At 38.5% G+C, this 17,151-nt stretch overlaps 1 protein-coding gene across 3 annotated transcripts in view; it reads right to left on the bottom strand.

Moving 5' to 3' along the window:
* SPATA5 (spermatogenesis associated 5) overlaps positions 1–17,151 on the bottom strand; it is a 175,975-nt gene that overhangs the window by 97,360 nt on the left and 61,464 nt on the right. For 2 of the 3 annotated variants that reach the window (XM_040610959.1, XM_040610874.1), the window contains exon 14: positions 16,629–16,755. The exons of the other annotated variant lie outside the window; for it this stretch is intronic. In XM_040610959.1, coding sequence (XP_040466893.1) covers positions 16,629–16,755 — 127 coding nt within the window. The remainder of the gene's footprint in view (positions 1–16,628; positions 16,756–17,151) is intronic. 3 annotated transcript variants of the gene reach the window in all.

The raw sequence follows: 17,151 nt of genomic DNA, 5'->3' as shown, positions 1-17,151 counted from the left end.
ATTCACTATTATTTGTTTCGTTTTATCCCAATGAAGAATACACACACACAGAGGAAACCAAATTCACTTTCAGGACACCCTCACATTTTGCCATTTCCTTTCCTTCAAGATAGCATATACTTTGTGAAGGGCTGAATGGGTTGCTGATGCTGAAATGATGGAATCAAGATGTGAATACAATTACACCTACCAGTCTGTTTGGAAAAGACCTGTGGATGAGGATAGGACTTAAAGCATTTATTTTTTTCCTAACCAAGAATGTTTTTATGAGTACAACCCACCACTTAGATGTGTACAACTAAAGCTCAAAGCTGAAATTGAAAATTTATTCTCTTGTTCCATGTAAGAATAGCTGTCCTAGTAAAAACAGACTTGTGTGTCTGCAATAGGCAACTAAGCAGCCTGTGCATGTGCAGCAAGTTATCATCTCAGGTCACCAGGACCATCTCGCTGAGAAAACACCCAACTTATTTTCACACCCTTCCTCATCTTTGATGAGGAGAGACAGCTCTTATACCCCACTTCTCAATTTGTTCCTTCAGCAAATCTGTAGTTCTTTCATTCCTTTATTATACAAGAAAAGTAGAAAAATCAAGTTGTTACAGTCCTATAATTATTTTTTAAATATATTATAGAAATATATTACATTTATATAAGCAGACAACATTAAAACCTAAAGGGCTCAGAATTGCCAAAACAATAACTGTTTCAGCTGAGCTTGAATCCATGGTATATTTCTGCCTAATCAGATACTAACTTTAGTCAACCTAAACTTCCAGTTCTGCAAACATTCAAATCTAAGCTTAGCTTTAAAGTAAAGCTTATGCATAAACGATTCCGGTGTTGGAAACAAATGCAAACTTTGCCTTATGGAAAAATTAAACAGTTATAAATGCTTGAGTGTGCACTGAAGGAGTTCCAGGTTAACATCTTTTGTATCAGTATTTTTATGAGAATAAGACCCACATGAATATAAAGTACACCCATGGAAATCTTACCACAAAAAAAAAAAAAAAAAAAAAACAACAAACCAACAAAACAGGCTGCCATTTGAAAAGTGAGTTTGGATTTTTCTGCGAGCCCAGAACTTCAGGTGGCATGCCAGGTACACAAATTCTGGCAATTCTGAACCAAACCGCAACTTTTATTCTCTTAGAACAGTACTAATTAAAATAATTTCTTTTAAAATATATTCACTGTCTCAGAAGCTTAATGGTTCCAGTTAATGTTTTGCCTTTTCCAAAATCCTACATTATTTTTGTTCTGTCACAGCATTGCTGGCAGATCACATCAAAATATGCCTTTGTTGTGGATATGTGTCTGCTTAAACAGTTTATTTGTGATGTGGCATCTTCTGTGAAACATACTCTGTTTTCACATGTAAAACAGGCAAAACAGATTCACATTCTCTACAAAACCTGTACATGATCTTGTAGAAATCCTGCAAATGATCTAGGGCCTTCAGTGGTGGCTTCTTCCCTTTTCTTGCTCTGTTTGCCAGAAATAAAAGTAACTCAAAAATAAAAGTAATCGAAAAAGAGGAGACACAAGACTTCCCCTTCAGTCATAACTATGAAGTCTCTTCAGATGCAGTGGGGTTGCACAGTCATAGAATAGGGAAGAACTTTGTCCTTTGTGAATCAGTGATTTTCTTGAGAAGCAATGATGGAACAGCACCTAATGCCTCAATTACAGTGCCTACAGCAATTACAGCTATTTTACTTTGTTTCCATCACTATTATAAGCACTTTTGTTCATGATGCACAAAGGATACAGAGGTCTTCAATAAGAAGGTGTCATTCTTCTATAGGCACTATACTAGCCACAACTGCAGCAAGGGGCACAAGCTATTTCCACTTCACACAGATTTCTTTGCACTGTTCCATCCCTTGACAACACGTTTTCTGGACAGCAGAAGGACAGTTGAAGCAGTATCATATATCTCCCTGTTGGTGTGGCAAGTCTACATCCCGATAGCGAAAGGCACACATGAGCAAAACACCGCCCCCCCCCCTCCCAAAAAAAAACCACAAACACAAACCAACCCACCCAAACCAGTAGTCATTTCCCAAGCAACGAAAGCACATTATTTAGCACATGCCAGTACTGCTGAATCTAGCAAAGACGTACCTTTCATTCAAGAAATGAACCATCTAGCTTGATTTCTGTTGCATGGAACCAAACCATTATTTAAGGGTAATATCCTCTGTAGCCAATGCTTCTGGGTGAAGAATAAGGTTCGCACTCTAGCTCCCCCAGGCAATGCATTGTTTCTAAGTGAAGGCAAGGAAGCTCAGAGGAGCACAAGCAATAGAAATAAATGGTGAAATCTAGGATGAAGCCAGTTAAATTTCTTCACACCCACTCAAGTGGCATCACCAGTGTATGAAGACAACAGAGAAGCCCCGATATCAAACCAAAATGGTACTTAAGCACTAAAACAGGTATATAAAGACTTTAACACACTTCAGTATTAAACGCATGAAGAATAGTGTTCCAATTTTATTTAAGAAAAAGATAATTTTGTAAGCTAGCACAGAGTATTTACATTCCTTACTAAAACTAAAATAAATGACCATTTTATAGGTGCAGTAACGTGTTCCAAGGTGTGTGTTTGCCAATTACACACACCTCATCTGTTGACTGATGAACACACACACCTTGGCGTGTGTTCTTGCTTACATATCTCACGTGCCTCCCTGTTAAGTAATGGAATAAGGCTTGCCTTGCAAACTGGCTAATGCTGCCTCTTCTCACTCAGTGACTTCTGCAGAAAATATTCACTGCTAAGAAAAACAACTTCTGAAACACAGTTAAGCTATTTGCAATCTTAAATACTCTCTCTCTGTCTGCAAGACCCAGCTCTGTGGTAACCTCCATTTTCTGTATCGCTGTCAGGCATGTGCTTTCCCCCAGACTGGGTAGGTGTTCAGCATTTTTCTGCGTGCATTGTTGCTTACTGTAAAGGCATGGTCCTTCTTACAGATTGTTTTTTCCATACCAGCTAGCTACTCTCAATGACTACCCATTTCGCCATTTTCCTCTTTATAAAACAATAAGCACACTCGTGCTCTCCAGACAATGACAAGGCATAGTGTGGTATGGAGACAGCCTTCTTTTAGAATGATTTCTCTCTTCAAAAATTTTTTTGGTCAATTTTGTTTTGCTTCTACTTATTTTGCATAAATGCTGACTAGTGTACAATAGCTCTAACAGAAATGTCATGCTTTGTACAAAACAATAAATTTCTCAGCCTGCTGGAAGCCAATCTGTGATTTATTCCCTCTCCCCCACTCCCAGTCACAGGACTTAATTCCACAGAGATGTCAACACCAGGACCTGTAGCTCACCTATCATGGTCATTTCTGATAAGACAGAGCAAAAACAATGCCATGCTTATTGTTCTTCTCCCTTTCCTTTTCAGAACCAAAGGAATTAAACCACTCTTAAGCTCATTATATTGTGTGATGCTTTATCACTCATTCCTCCGTTTTCAATAAGAGTCCAACTGTGCTTGTCAGGATCCGTCTATAGATAACAGCATGTACTGGCAGAGTATAGGCCTTTCCTATGTTACCTCTCTGTTGCGACACAATACAGACCCCTTCATCTCATCTGTTTTTCCTGTATAGAATTTGCATCTCCTTTATGAGGTCTAATACCAAAGAAATGATGTAATACAGGAGCCATCATTTCTGATGAGATAGTTAGTGAAAGCAACAAGGATGAAGACTGAGGGCAAAGAACTGTCCAAGACTCTCGGGAGACTTAGCAATTGGATAATATTCAACATAAGTAAATGGAAAGCGATGAACATGGGAAATTCAATCTTTCCTTCATACATAAATGGATGGGCTGTGTGATGAATCATTACCACTTCTAGTTTTAATAGACAGTGACGAAAACTTTAGCTCAGTTCTTGGCAGCAGTCAAAAAAGTAAATCAAGTGTTAAAAATTCAGAACCACTAGTAAAAAAAGACCAAAACAGAAAGCATCATTATGCACCCATATAAACCCATGTAGCATCCACACCTTGGATGCTGTATGCAGTCCTGGTCCCTTTCTCTCAGAAAGGACATAATAGATCTGGAAAAGGTTCAGAGAAAGGCAGCAAGGATTATCAAAAACATTAAACAGTTCTTGTTTAAGGAAAAGCTCGCTCTTCTTTCATTCTGCATAGGACCACCTTGTTCACCCACTCCACTCAATCAGTGATTATGTTTTGGTGGTTTTCTGTTAAGAAAAGATTACAGATTCATAGCAAGGTAAAAGGGTGTGCATCAAGTAAAGGTAAAGCTTCAGGTTTGCACATCAGTTATTTTGAGAACCAGCTGCTTTTCCAGAAGACATGTGAATGGCGGCACAAAAGCACGATTTGGCATGAAAAGCATAATTCTTACTGATTTCCTAAGAGAATGTGAAAAATTACCATCAGCTGTGTCCAGAAACAGGTTCTAAAATGCCCACAATGTTGTTTTGGTTTGTCTTGTGCGTGAAATATGAATGAGAAAGCCACAGTGATGCTTCACTTCATCCTCTTCCATCTGTGAAGCGATGGCTACTTTATTTGCCTTCCCTTCTCTTTAGCAGTGTTTTAGAAGGTACTACTGCAGGTGACACAGAATTGTATTCATACACAAGCCATAATGCACACGGCAGCAACAGCTGCAGCCCTCTGCATAAATAGCCCAGTGTTCCAATAAATCCAGAGGTTTATTTACCTCTGTTTATTTACCTTCATATTCCATTAGTTCTTTGTCTCTGTGTCTTCACCTGAGAAAGTCTAGTGGCACCGACACAAGTTCTGACAACCTATTCTATCACCCTGACAACTCAGTTCCGAAACAGAGTTTTCAAAGCACAACTCCCTGTACAGGAAAAAACAAAGTGGATTGCAGGCAGGGGAGGGAATTATAGGGGGACAGGGATGGAAAAAATCTGTTATACAGAGGTCCAGCTATTGATGTGAGGTTACAGGGAAAAGATACCAGCAGCAGCACTGTAACTTTAACATAAATAATTTCATAATAGATTTTTTCCATTTTCTAACATATATTTTCATAACAATTTTTTAGGTTGGAATTTTAACTTTGAGTTAGGCTATTAATGGGAGAATGGAATACATATCCTATCTGAAGTAGTGGCTAGTAAAACCAAAGAAGCTAATTTTTAGGTTTAAAAGAGGTGAGTAAACAAAGCAAGAACTGTAATAGGCATTAAGCCCCAAAAGGAACAGTCACTTCAGATTTCCAGAACAACTGCTGAGTCCTACCAGCTACTGCCTGGCACCACTCAATGAAAATACTCATTTGACTTTCAGACCCTTACCTCTCAATTAGCTTGAAATACCTTGTAGTCTACATGTTTTTCTAGGTTATCCCCAAAATCTAGCAAACCGTTGTGATTCTGAGCCAACCTTAACAGTTGTATATACATCAAATCATACAGAGCTTCAAACAAGCTTTTGTTATTAAATTACATTGGCATATGCAACCCTGAGGTAACTCCAGTGACCTAAATAGTCATCCACCAAGTTTCCACTGTTCGTAAGACATGTTAATGTCTCATTTAGGCATGAAGAGAACCCTAGCTTTCTGCTCCTGCATGTATGCATAACAATCCTTCCACATACCTTATGAAAATGATATATTATGAATCAATGACCCCCAGACTGTTCCCTTTTATCTTATGCTACATTATTATAGTACTGCCTTCATTTAGATTGATGTTAAGAACTATTTTTTTTAATAACTAAGATCTTACAGAAAGAACCTGTTTTTCCTGAACAAACCTACTATCTTTCATTGTTATATGTACTGCACATTAATGGTATTTCTACTTATCCCTAAGTGGTATATATGTCATATGTGCAAGACATCCAGCTTTCATCACTGATGGAGCAAATAAAAACGTAAAACTGGATCTCCTTCAACACAAAGAAAAATATAAAAAATCATCAACTAGTAGAAATTCTGCCTATGATGTCCTATTTTTTCTCTTTCCCACAGAGATTTCACAAACAAGAAAATGTTCCTAATTAACTGAATGGACTAATGATAGCATCTAATATCCATAAAGAACTTTAAGCAAAAGTTTACTAATATGCTTACTGAGAAACAAGTGCATGACAGCTAATCCCTAAATTCAACAGCTCTTTAGAGTCCTTTACTAATGTAGAGAGCTTGATCGTATTCCAACTTGGTCATTATAAAGCTCCAAGGTTCAGAGGTTTTCTAAACTTAAAACAAAAACTGAAAAGGTCACCACCTTAAAATGTACAACCACACAATGGGACTGTACACTGGCCACCTCATCCTCCCAAGCTGCACTCTTATGATCGATACTAAACCAGTGGTGTGCACAATGCTGGGCTTTCTGTTTCACCATGACTTCCATTTTTACTGAAACAGCTTCCACCCTATTAGGAGAGAGATAAGTATCAACACTTAATACAGAAGTCACTCAACATTTCACATTATAAGATCATGCATTTAGTAGTTTATGCTGTTCTGAGTTTTGACCTTCTTGTCCTTTCCAAGCTGGCTGGCTGCCTTCAACTGATTTGTTTTGTAATGTTCCAGTCAAAACACTTCAGCTGTTGCATGTGAAGGAGACCAGGAAAAATGTTGCTTCGTTTACAATTTTTAAAAATTAATAAAAATAAAATTATTTCACCCTAACTTTTGGAAAGAGGTCTTGGAGACCTGACCACATTAGAAGGACTTGAAATATCTCAGTTTGAAAAAGCTTTGTGAGGTTTTTTGGCATTTTGCAGACACATTTTCCAGGTTTTGACCACTCAAAGACTGATCCTACCAGAGCTCAAGGAGTCTGCAGGCCATGCTGGATCCAGGCTCTCAAAACGACAGCAGGAAAATGACCTTTCCTCTTGTTGGGGTCACGTGGATCTAGTCAAGCAGGAAGAGGAGAAAAAGGACACCAGAACTGACTCCACAAGGAAGATAAGCTTGACATGAGGAGTGAACACATTGAAATCCAAGAGTCTGAATACCAGGACAAAACTCATACTTGTTAAGAAAGGACTCTAGATGTGGAAGCCTGGCTGGAAAAAGAGGATTGGGGAATCCTGGCTTGGCAGGAACGCATCCAGTGAGAAGCACAAGCACTGGGAAAAAAGTTGACATCAATTAAGTAAAAAGACTAGAAGCAAGAATCATACTGAGATTAGATTAATAGTTTGCTGAAGATCATGAAGTCCGTAAACATAGGAAATACAGACCAAGAGGATACTGCATGAAGAAAGAGCAGGCAAATTGAATAGGGAGAAACACCACGTAAAGAATATAAGGAAAGAGTTATGCTTATGGAAAGTTGGAAGAAGCGTTACCACTGAAAAAGTAATTAATCTACCCATCCTCACGTTGTCAGAAAATACCTTGGATAACAGGTAAAAGTCCCATTCTTGCACAGAAGACCCCGCAAAGAACAGCAAAGGAGTTTAATATTGCTGTCAATCTGCCACCTGTTTTAAGCAAACAACTTTTCTATGGAAGATCTAGAGGGTCCTGTACTGCCGATAACCACAAAGATCTCAAAACAACACTACACGATGGAACCTGAATACTCCCCCAAAAAACCAGAAGTTGTTCATCTGATTTTAAACAGTGTAAAACAAAGCCCTCAAAAGGAAATGTGAGTATTAAAGTAATTAGAGGCAATCATAACGACTTGTAAAAATATTCTAAATTAACTCAACTTAATGAATCATGCACAGCACAATGAATACCACTTTAATTAGTGTAAATACAAATTGCATTATGATGCGCATGCACAAAGGAGAACGAATTAAGATTGTACATGCAATATTACCTATGGCACTTCTTAACACACGGATGCTCGACAAACACAACATTCTCTATAATGCTATTTTAATACAGTATACACAAAAAACTACATACATACTGTGCGTTTTGCATCCACAAAGAAGAAAGCTGGGCAGAAGACCAACTGCAAAGCAAGCCCTAAACGTGTGCGTGGCTACAGCCCAAGTACCATAGTTGCAGCCGTTCCTCTAGCTTCTGTAGCTCACAGGACTACACTAACATCCTTTTCAGTGTTACTTCCATAAATATTTAAAAACCAAGACTTTTTGGAATGTCTCTTCCTTAACTGTTATCACCACCCTAATGAAGCTTATTAAATATAGTAAGAGTCATGCCATCCAACACGCTGATTGTGAAATATGCCTTGATGCGCGTTGCTTATCTGCCATAAAGCCCAGTATCCCCAATTACAAGCCACCAAGGCCCTGACAGCTTCTGAGGATGCTCCCATGGGAACTGAGCCAAGCCGCATGCCTCTGGAGAGCTACTCGGCTCTACCCCTCCCTGCACAACCCGAACACTGACACAAAGCAGGAAGAGTGAATTGAAAGAATTTACAAGGAAGAGGTTATTATCACACAGACTGTTTTCAAGTAATTCAAATAGGAAGTGAAAACCCATACCTTTATAAGCACACATAGAAGTTTTAGCAGTTAAAAGTTGCTGTACAGGCACATAAAACTTAAATCGTACAATCAGTATGACTTCTCTAGTTTCGCTTTGTCACTAAACCCACATGAAGAACGGAGTTGACCTAACCCAAGATTACAAATTTATACCCAGTCTACATGCACTGCTCAAATGCACCTCATTTTTAGAGACATGATTCAATTTAACCCCATATGTTCCCTGTTACCTTACAAATACATTATCATTTCCGTGGTCCTGTTAAAACAAACCCAAACCAAACAAAAATCCCCACCTGGTATCACAGCTAGACTCATGGAACTGAGGGATGGTGTTTACACAACAAACTTGAATCGGACAGCCTTTCGAATTTCCCACTTTGCTGATAATCTGGAGGCTTTCTAACAGGCTGTGTTCCCCATCCAGACTTTGTGAGTCTTGGAGGTATGAATAAGAACAAACTTTGGCCCTTGGCTTTTACCTCCCCATCTTTGTACTTTTTCAAATGCAATAAATACCCTTTGATACCTTCAGTAGACAAGTTTATGAAAGTATTAGTGATGCTAAAATACATGAGTGAGTCGATGTAAGGAATGCTTTCCATTATAAAGAATAAGAGCAAGCATATTTACTTTTCTGTTCTATTTGAAGTAAAACTATTATATTTTTGCATGCATTGTTTAGATGTATGTTTTCACAGGCAAAACAAAGCCAAGTTATCCCAGCCCTACAGTATATCAGTTAAAGGAGAAAATATGCAGCCCAGCAAGTTTTCCCTCCAACCCTTCTTTTCAGGCAAGTAATAAATCTTGAGTGAAAAAGTCACTGTGCTCTTCAGCTGTCACCACTAAGATTTTGTTTTTTAAAACCATAGCAGCCTTAAGGCTGATTTACTACTCAGCCCTCCACACTCTGACAATCGAATAGTTGGAAACAAAAATCACTTTTGCGCACCTGGAAATATTTTATTTGCTGCACTCATGAGAAAAAGTTCTCATCAGTGAGGAAGGAGGTGGGGGAAGGGGGAGAGAGAAATTCAGGTGAATCTTAAAACCTAGTTCTTGACTTAAAGAGAAACTTCATACATATGTAGATCAGCACAGAAATTACCTCTTCATTCAGAGTGGCCAGGCTTTTCAGGGACCATGGGTTCACTATGCTGTCCAGCCCTACATCATCAACTTGGAAGTCTTGGCCAGTAAACAGCAGTGCTTATCAACTGTGTCTATTTAGTCATTTCAGTTTGGGGGCTGAAAAGAATGTGACAACTCCTACATCATTTAATTCACTCTTTTGCTCTTCATTTTTTAAAATAAACTTAGTAAGCTCTCAATCACCCTGAAGTGTAAACATCTGATATTAATAAAGGCAAAATTAGACCTTTAAGAAACACCTACTTTCCAGAGCACCTCTTTGCCCTAGTCAGAGTTGCAAGTTTAATAAGATGAAGGGTAAAAACCCAAACACATACCAGAGAAAACCAATTGATGGAAAATGTGATGGTGCCAAGATTGCAAAACTATTTTAGAATATCAGATCCTGCATGTAGTTTGATACCATTTTTCCCTAAAGCTTCATTTTCTGAAAATGTATTATATGCTCCAGAACAATCCTGTCTTCAAAAGAAATCCCACATCTTCTGTTATTTCAAAGAACCATAGTTGCACCTGGGCAAAACGATCTAAGTACTCTAGGTGCTGGCTGACTGAAAAGGAGACCCACAAAATCTCACCCTCTATTTTTAATCTCAGGGTTTTACAGGAATATGAGGAGTGCCCTTTGACAAACACCAAGGCATTTCAGCATTTAAGGTAAAAAAATAATAATTAATAGTTCAGCAGTGTAAAGACATATGGCAATTGCATTTACATACTTTGATACGTACTCTGAAATACTTTCCCACCTGTTCTATTCTTGTGATGCCTACAAAGCCCATCTACAAACAAAGGCTGATTTCAGTAATGTGATACCAGGCAGGGAAAGCAGTGTAGCAACTTAGTTATCTCTACCAGTCCTAAGGCTGGACTTCAGTAACTTAGCAGTGCCAAATTAAGTATGTAAAAAGCGTCCACTCTAACGAGTGTTTACTTAGTACTTACTTAATCAACTGTCATAAAAGCAGTTAAGTGTCCCAGCACCATCTCTTCTAGAAAGCACCCAGTCTTGTGTCCCTTGTCTTCCAAATGTGAATGGAATCTGCACAGAAGCAATGCTGTGAAATGACAGCTGGAGACATATCCCCCCTTCCCTACCCTAGGACTCTGCTCATATTGTACCACTGCAAGGCTAAGGGACACTTGAATGCTCATCCTTGAGCCAAACCCAACGCAGAGCAGAATGAAAAGCAAGTTATTTAATTTTATTCCTCCAGGGTCATAAAGCAGTTTAGCATAGGTAGGGCCTTCTTCCATGCACAGCTTCATTAGGAGGTTTCCCACCTGATTACTAGGGACAGAAATAATAATAATAATAATAATAATAATAGTTCTCCTTCACCATTCTTTGTACAACTTTATCTCTGCACATGTACCTGAAGCAGTAGCAGGGAGTGGTGGGATGGTTCGCTGAGAAGTCGGAGCCAGACACCTCAGAGGTACACACTTGCAGCAAGCACAAGTTATCAAGCTAGACTGTTAGATACAAGGAAAAAAGCCTTCCTGGTGGAGGCGGTCAAACAGCACAGCAGGAACCCAGAAGCTATAAAACCTCCATCCTTGGAAAAACTCAAAATTCTCCTGGACCAGCCTTGAGCAAGCTCACCTAACACTGAAGCTGGTCCTGCACAGGCAGCAGGCTGGACCAAAGACCCCCAGAGGCCCCTTCCAACCTAGTGTATTTCATGATCCTTGATCAAACGGGAGGGTGGAGGGGTGTCACAGAGGGAAACACAGCACACGACTGCTGGGTTATGTGGCTCATAACTTTACAGTCCTACACTGTACCTGGGAAAACTGAAACCCTACCAGGTCAAAGCTGTAAGAGAGGAAGAACCTTTAGTAAGATATATCTGACCAAAATGGAAATGACAAATAGGCAAGTATGTAAATAGGAAAATATAATAAATGGTAGTAAGTTAAGTTTTCACTACTGCACACGACTACTAAAGATGCCTGTAGCATCACCTGCTTTATAACAGCACATAGATTCATAGAATCATTTCAGCTGGAAAGAGCTTTAACACCATCACATCCAGCCATTAACCCAGCACTACCAAGTCCACCGCCCAACCATGTCACTAAGTGCCACATCTATGCACCTCTTAAATACCTCCAGGGACAGTGACCCAAACACTTCCCTGGGTAGCCCACTCCAATGCTTGACAAACCTTTCAGTGAAGAATTTTTTCCTAATATCAGTAAGTTCCTATACATATTTCCAGACAATATTGAATAAATATGCAAGATTCTTTCCTATTCCTTTTAACTTGTAAAACTGCAAACTTAAATTTTTGAATGTCTTCCATAAGCCTTCAGAAAGGCAAAACTTTTGATGTTTTTAAAGAGGAAAGATTATTTACTTCTGCTGCAGGCAAGAAATTATAATTTCTTTACTGACTCTGCCAAATGGCTCTATCATGCATTTTTTATTTCCATCAAAACAAGCCACTTTAAATTATGGTTGTCCATAACAACACAGTAATCACCATTTTGAGGGTCAGATCAACTTGACGAACCTCTGTTTGACTTCTCCACCCAAAAGACTCCTCCAAATCCAAATTAACCAGGGGGAAGAGAGCTTTATTCCCTTTCTTCCTGCTTGGCAATTGCTAGAGAGTACATGGGCTACAGTTTTTACTTTGTTAACATAAGCAGAACAGACAACTCAGTAGTATCCATGTTGTTCTTAAACTAAGTAGGCTGAATTCAAACCCAGTGGTTAACACGCTGAAGCCAACAGAGAGTATTCTAAGGAACAGCAAAACTTTCAGATGAAGGAAGAGAAGGTGGAAGAAGAAGAAAGTGAGGCTTTCTTATACATAAAAAGAATATATAAAGGCTAGAGAGCAGGAGTTTTTAAAACTCAAAATAAACATGTACAAGAGGCTGCAAAAATCCTCTGCACTGATACAATATGCAGAACACAAGTTTTTATACCAACACATAACATGCTTTGAAATAGAAAGCCAAGACCTCCTGTACTAATAAAGCATTCGTAAAGATTCAGTTCTTCAGTATTCAATGTACCAGGATAGTTTCTGGTTTAAACTACATTGGAGTCCGTGAACACAGACAAAATCCAGACCCCCATCAATCTAGAGACAATGGGCAACGCTGACAGCACAGCATCTCATTAATCTTCATTTGTCCTATCACATCCTGTCATTCTTATGCAAATAGCATATTTGAGGATATATCTTTTCTGCACTCCACGATAAGGAGAAGTGAAGCTGTCAGGAGCACCAGGATGTCATCCTATACCACAGGCCATCACTTCACTCAGCGCCTCGTGTTTTACATCACAGTTAATGTGTCTGACATTCAAATTTGACCCAGCAGGAGGTAGAACTATCTAATGCCACAGGAACATGCGTCTTGCTTCCTGTGCTAAAATATTCACCAAGGTCCCTGGGGATCTGACAGTCTCTCCTCTCCCTTCGCTGTACCCTTGCTATTCAAGATTGAAACACTGCTTAAGAGTAAAAAAAAGATATCTGCAGGGACAGGTAATGATAGCAATTCACCCTTCTCACCCAACGCATAAGCCCAGTACTAGGAAAAAACTTCCTATACTAGGAAAATAGGTTCCACTGAAAAAGAAAAAAAAAAAGGACATGCAAACCCTGGTGAGTTAGTCTAGGTTTTCTTCCACAGAAATCTGTCAGACTACACCTGAAAACTTGTCCATACATATGTCTGAATACAACATTTAATTTCCAGCTAAGCAAATTATACAGTGTTATAAAATATTTTATCTGAGGTTTGTGGGGATCTCTCTTGTTAGGCCAACTCATACATGGGAAAATACAGACAAGCTTTGAATCGTAAGCTACTCTATAAAATATTTTGGGTATGAAAAATCACTCCTGAGTGGGTAGAGTCACCAAAACCAAAAAGCATTTTTCCAATTATTGCTCATCAATTCTACTTACAGAACGAAAAATTAAAGGGAAGATTTTACTATTATTACTGACTCAGAGTGTTTTGTTTCTGTATCACTTTCAAAGAATGTTCAGAACATCTTGTTCCAGAGTATTTCCCTTCCAAGAGAAATCACTTTCTGTATCATACATGGCTGAAAACAGTACGTGCTGGCTTTGTTTTCTTATGAAAAATAGAAGCTATCCCAAAGTATTTCCAGAATCGCATGAATAGGATGCAAAGTAGCTAAGTGCTAAAAACATGGGACACAACTTAAGGCTGGAATAATATTTCAATAGAATCATGACATCTTAAAGAAATTACCTCATTAATAGACATTTCTAACATGTCAAAACAAGTTTACCATTAAGCATAATTTTTTATATCACTACCCGAAAGCAATATACTGTAGCGTTTGCAGGGATGATGAAGTCTATCTACACTAGGCTCAGGGGAATACCCTTAACATTTGATATTGCCATGTGCTGTTTTCAAATTACGAAAGATTAATCATCACTTACTTGTCAGTTAAGAAGCAGACACATAAATGAAGATGCTGAATTTTTTAAGTATACAATACAAAACTCGGAAAGTGTGCATTTCTTGGCTTGAAAATCTAAAAGATAGTCACAAAGGTATACCAGACATCTTCCCACTGCCTGGAAGTAGAGAACATGGACTGCCTTGTGCCTTTATACCATATGCAAAGTTCGTGCATTAAAAATTACTGTATGGCCATCATACACCAATGAAAACAGGACACTCATTTATGGTAAGATGTAACTGAACTGATATTTCCATATAAAATGTTAAGTTGATTTAAGAAAATTTTACCTTTTCATAGGTATCACTGATCACAAAATAAACTACAAGCCTCTACTGAAAGGTTTCCCATTAAGTGAAGTTCTCGGTACAAATGCTTTCTGGTGTCAGTCTTCTTTCTTCCAGGGGAAGAGGGGTGGGGGGGAAGAAAAAAGTGCAACTTGTGCAATGGGAATATTGCATATACCCAGGAGTAGATGGTGGCCTGGTATAGACTGTCAGATCCAGATGAAGCACCATGTGAGCAACACCAACTCAAATGTGATTCTCCAGCCCTTTTAAACCACAGTTGAAAAACCCCCTTCCTCCAGATTGATGACATTTTGCTCTGCTATTCTGTGAGTGCTTTCTACAAAGTTATTGAGTTACTTCCCCTCCCTACCCCCCCCCCCCGCCCCCCGCTATCTATCTTGGTAAACCCAATTTTTAATAAAAATCTAAAATATCCATTTGTGGTTTCTTCCTAATAAAATTGCTATAATCATATGGCTTGCTACTGCAGAGGGCACTGTCTTATGCAACTTTTCCCTTTTCTTTACATTTAGCGTCATCACGATTATCAGCTTTACTTGGAGAAAGAATATATAAGATATGTTGTCACCTGAACACAACTGTGCTGCTAGAAGTTCATCATACCCATAAAATTCAGATGCACAAAAGATATCAAATTTTTACCCACCATATTAAAATGAAAATTTTCAGTCCCAGGCTAAGAGGTCTGGATTTGCATCAGCAATGTAGGTACAGTTGGCATATATCTAGTAACTTCGGTTCTATCTAAAAGTTCTCAGTATTGCAAGGTGGCACCCTTAACACATGGTAGTACTGTCCCAATATTGCCAACATTTCAAATAAATACTGTCCCAGTATGCTAATATTTCAAATAAAATAATTTCAAATAAGAAAACAGCACTCACTGTGGGTCCAAGAGAACTCCAGCAAAAGAGAGAATGGCAGAGAACTGCATTACCAGGTGGAAATGGAGATAACACAGTATAGTGTTGAACCGACTCAGAAATTTCCCTTCTGTTCAACACACAACTTTTTTCAAACTCAGCTAAGTCTGACCTCAAAGAATAGTCACCACAGAAAACTGAAATCAATCTGACAAAAGCAGAATCTTTAAAATTTTAACTTTGCACAAGTGTATTTTTCACTCATGAGTTTTATCACCTTTTACAGAAAACCCTTTGCTCGTTCTACTTTGCCATGACAGGCACACAAGCGGTGTGTATGTAAGCCTTTGTCTGGAGACCATCAGCTGTGTCTTCCTTCAGTTCAGAAGGGAAGAGGCTGTGTTCTGGAGCCAAAATACAAGGGTTTTTTTTTCTCAAGACTTTATGTGTATATGAACCTTATTTTAAAAGTGTGTGCTTCATATGTATTTTATGCCTGAATGCTCCAAGACAAACAAAAAACTATTCCAGAAACAGCTTAAAATGGAAGACTTTGTTAACATTAAAAATACTCAAGAAACTCAAAAGAAATCCTAGAAAAGATCAGGAAAAATAAATTTAATTAACTTGTCATCAAATTCATGAATGTTGTGAAGGTGGAAAGTTGTGGAATAAAGAACCTTACAACACTACAAAACATATCTTAAAGGAAATCACTTCAGACTGGTCCATCTACTGAACTTAGCTGTGAGAAGACACAGAAGTGCAGTGGATGGTTTTAAAGTGCATCGCCTAGAGGGCTGCTGGGCTGCTTTTGTGTTCAGAGGTTTTCTGCAGTAAGCGTTGCAACCTGCCCAATTTTTACAAACTTGAAATAGTCTTGGTTGCTCCAGCAGAGCTGCTGCAGGATCTAAGGAGAAATTCCACTGTTTACAGTTGGAAACCATATTGCTGGCAGAAGGCTAATGGCATCAAGCAGATATTTAATCTTTTGAAAGGAAGTAACTAATGAAACCAACAAACTCCAGCAAACTCCTGCATAAACAAACATAACAGAAGCAAAAACCACAGGAGGAGTTTGACAGAAACATTGTTGCATAGGTTCAATGAGCTTAATTTAAGGAAAATTTCTTCTAAGAAACAGATACTTAAGGTTATCACAAAACATTTTGTTACTGTTAAAAAAAATCTGTAGAAGGGGGGAAAAAAGCAAGGGACAATCCTTTGCCTTGTCTTCAAACTCCCACTTTTAATCATTTAATTGATTAGACAACAGTCCAGAAAGCAAAAGAGAATGGAATTATACCAAAATCTGGTCGTCTCAAGAGAACAGAATATACAGCAGTGCACCCATTTGTACCTTGTCTATCATGTCTGGTCTGTTTGTAGCTGCCAAGATTGTCACGTCCTTCAGCTGTTCTATCCCATCCATTTCCGTTAACAACTGAGCCAAGACACGGTCTGCAACATTTCCAGCACCTGAAGAGCTGATTTAACCGGGGTGGGGGAGAAAAGAAAAGCACCATTAGCCTTTCCTTCCTAGAAAATTGGAGAAAGGAAAGAGTATATTTTTCTTTTTAATTTACAGGGATCCATCGTTTTATCTTAATTCTTTCTGATTTTTATTTTCACCCTCAACCCCTGAAGCAGTTATGTGTCATATGAAGTGAGTAAAAGCAAATTGGAGAATCAGTCCTTCAAAGGATTTCTTGGTATTCAATAAAGCAACTAAGGGGTTTTTAACTTACTACCCTGCTACTTCGGTTGAAAACAATTTAACACACTGTGGATGTCTGGAATAAACATTTTTAAGGTAACTGAATTCATGCAGCTTTTTTACTAGTCAGACAAACTTTCATTTCCAGCACCATCCAAGTGAGTGC

The sequence above is a fragment of the Falco naumanni genome, chromosome 1 (genome assembly GCF_017639655.2).
Source record: "Falco naumanni isolate bFalNau1 chromosome 1, bFalNau1.pat, whole genome shotgun sequence".
Lineage (NCBI taxonomy): Eukaryota > Metazoa > Chordata > Aves > Falconiformes > Falconidae > Falco > Falco naumanni.
Note: the sequence above shows the minus strand (reverse complement) of the source record. Positions and strands in the feature narration are given on the sequence as shown.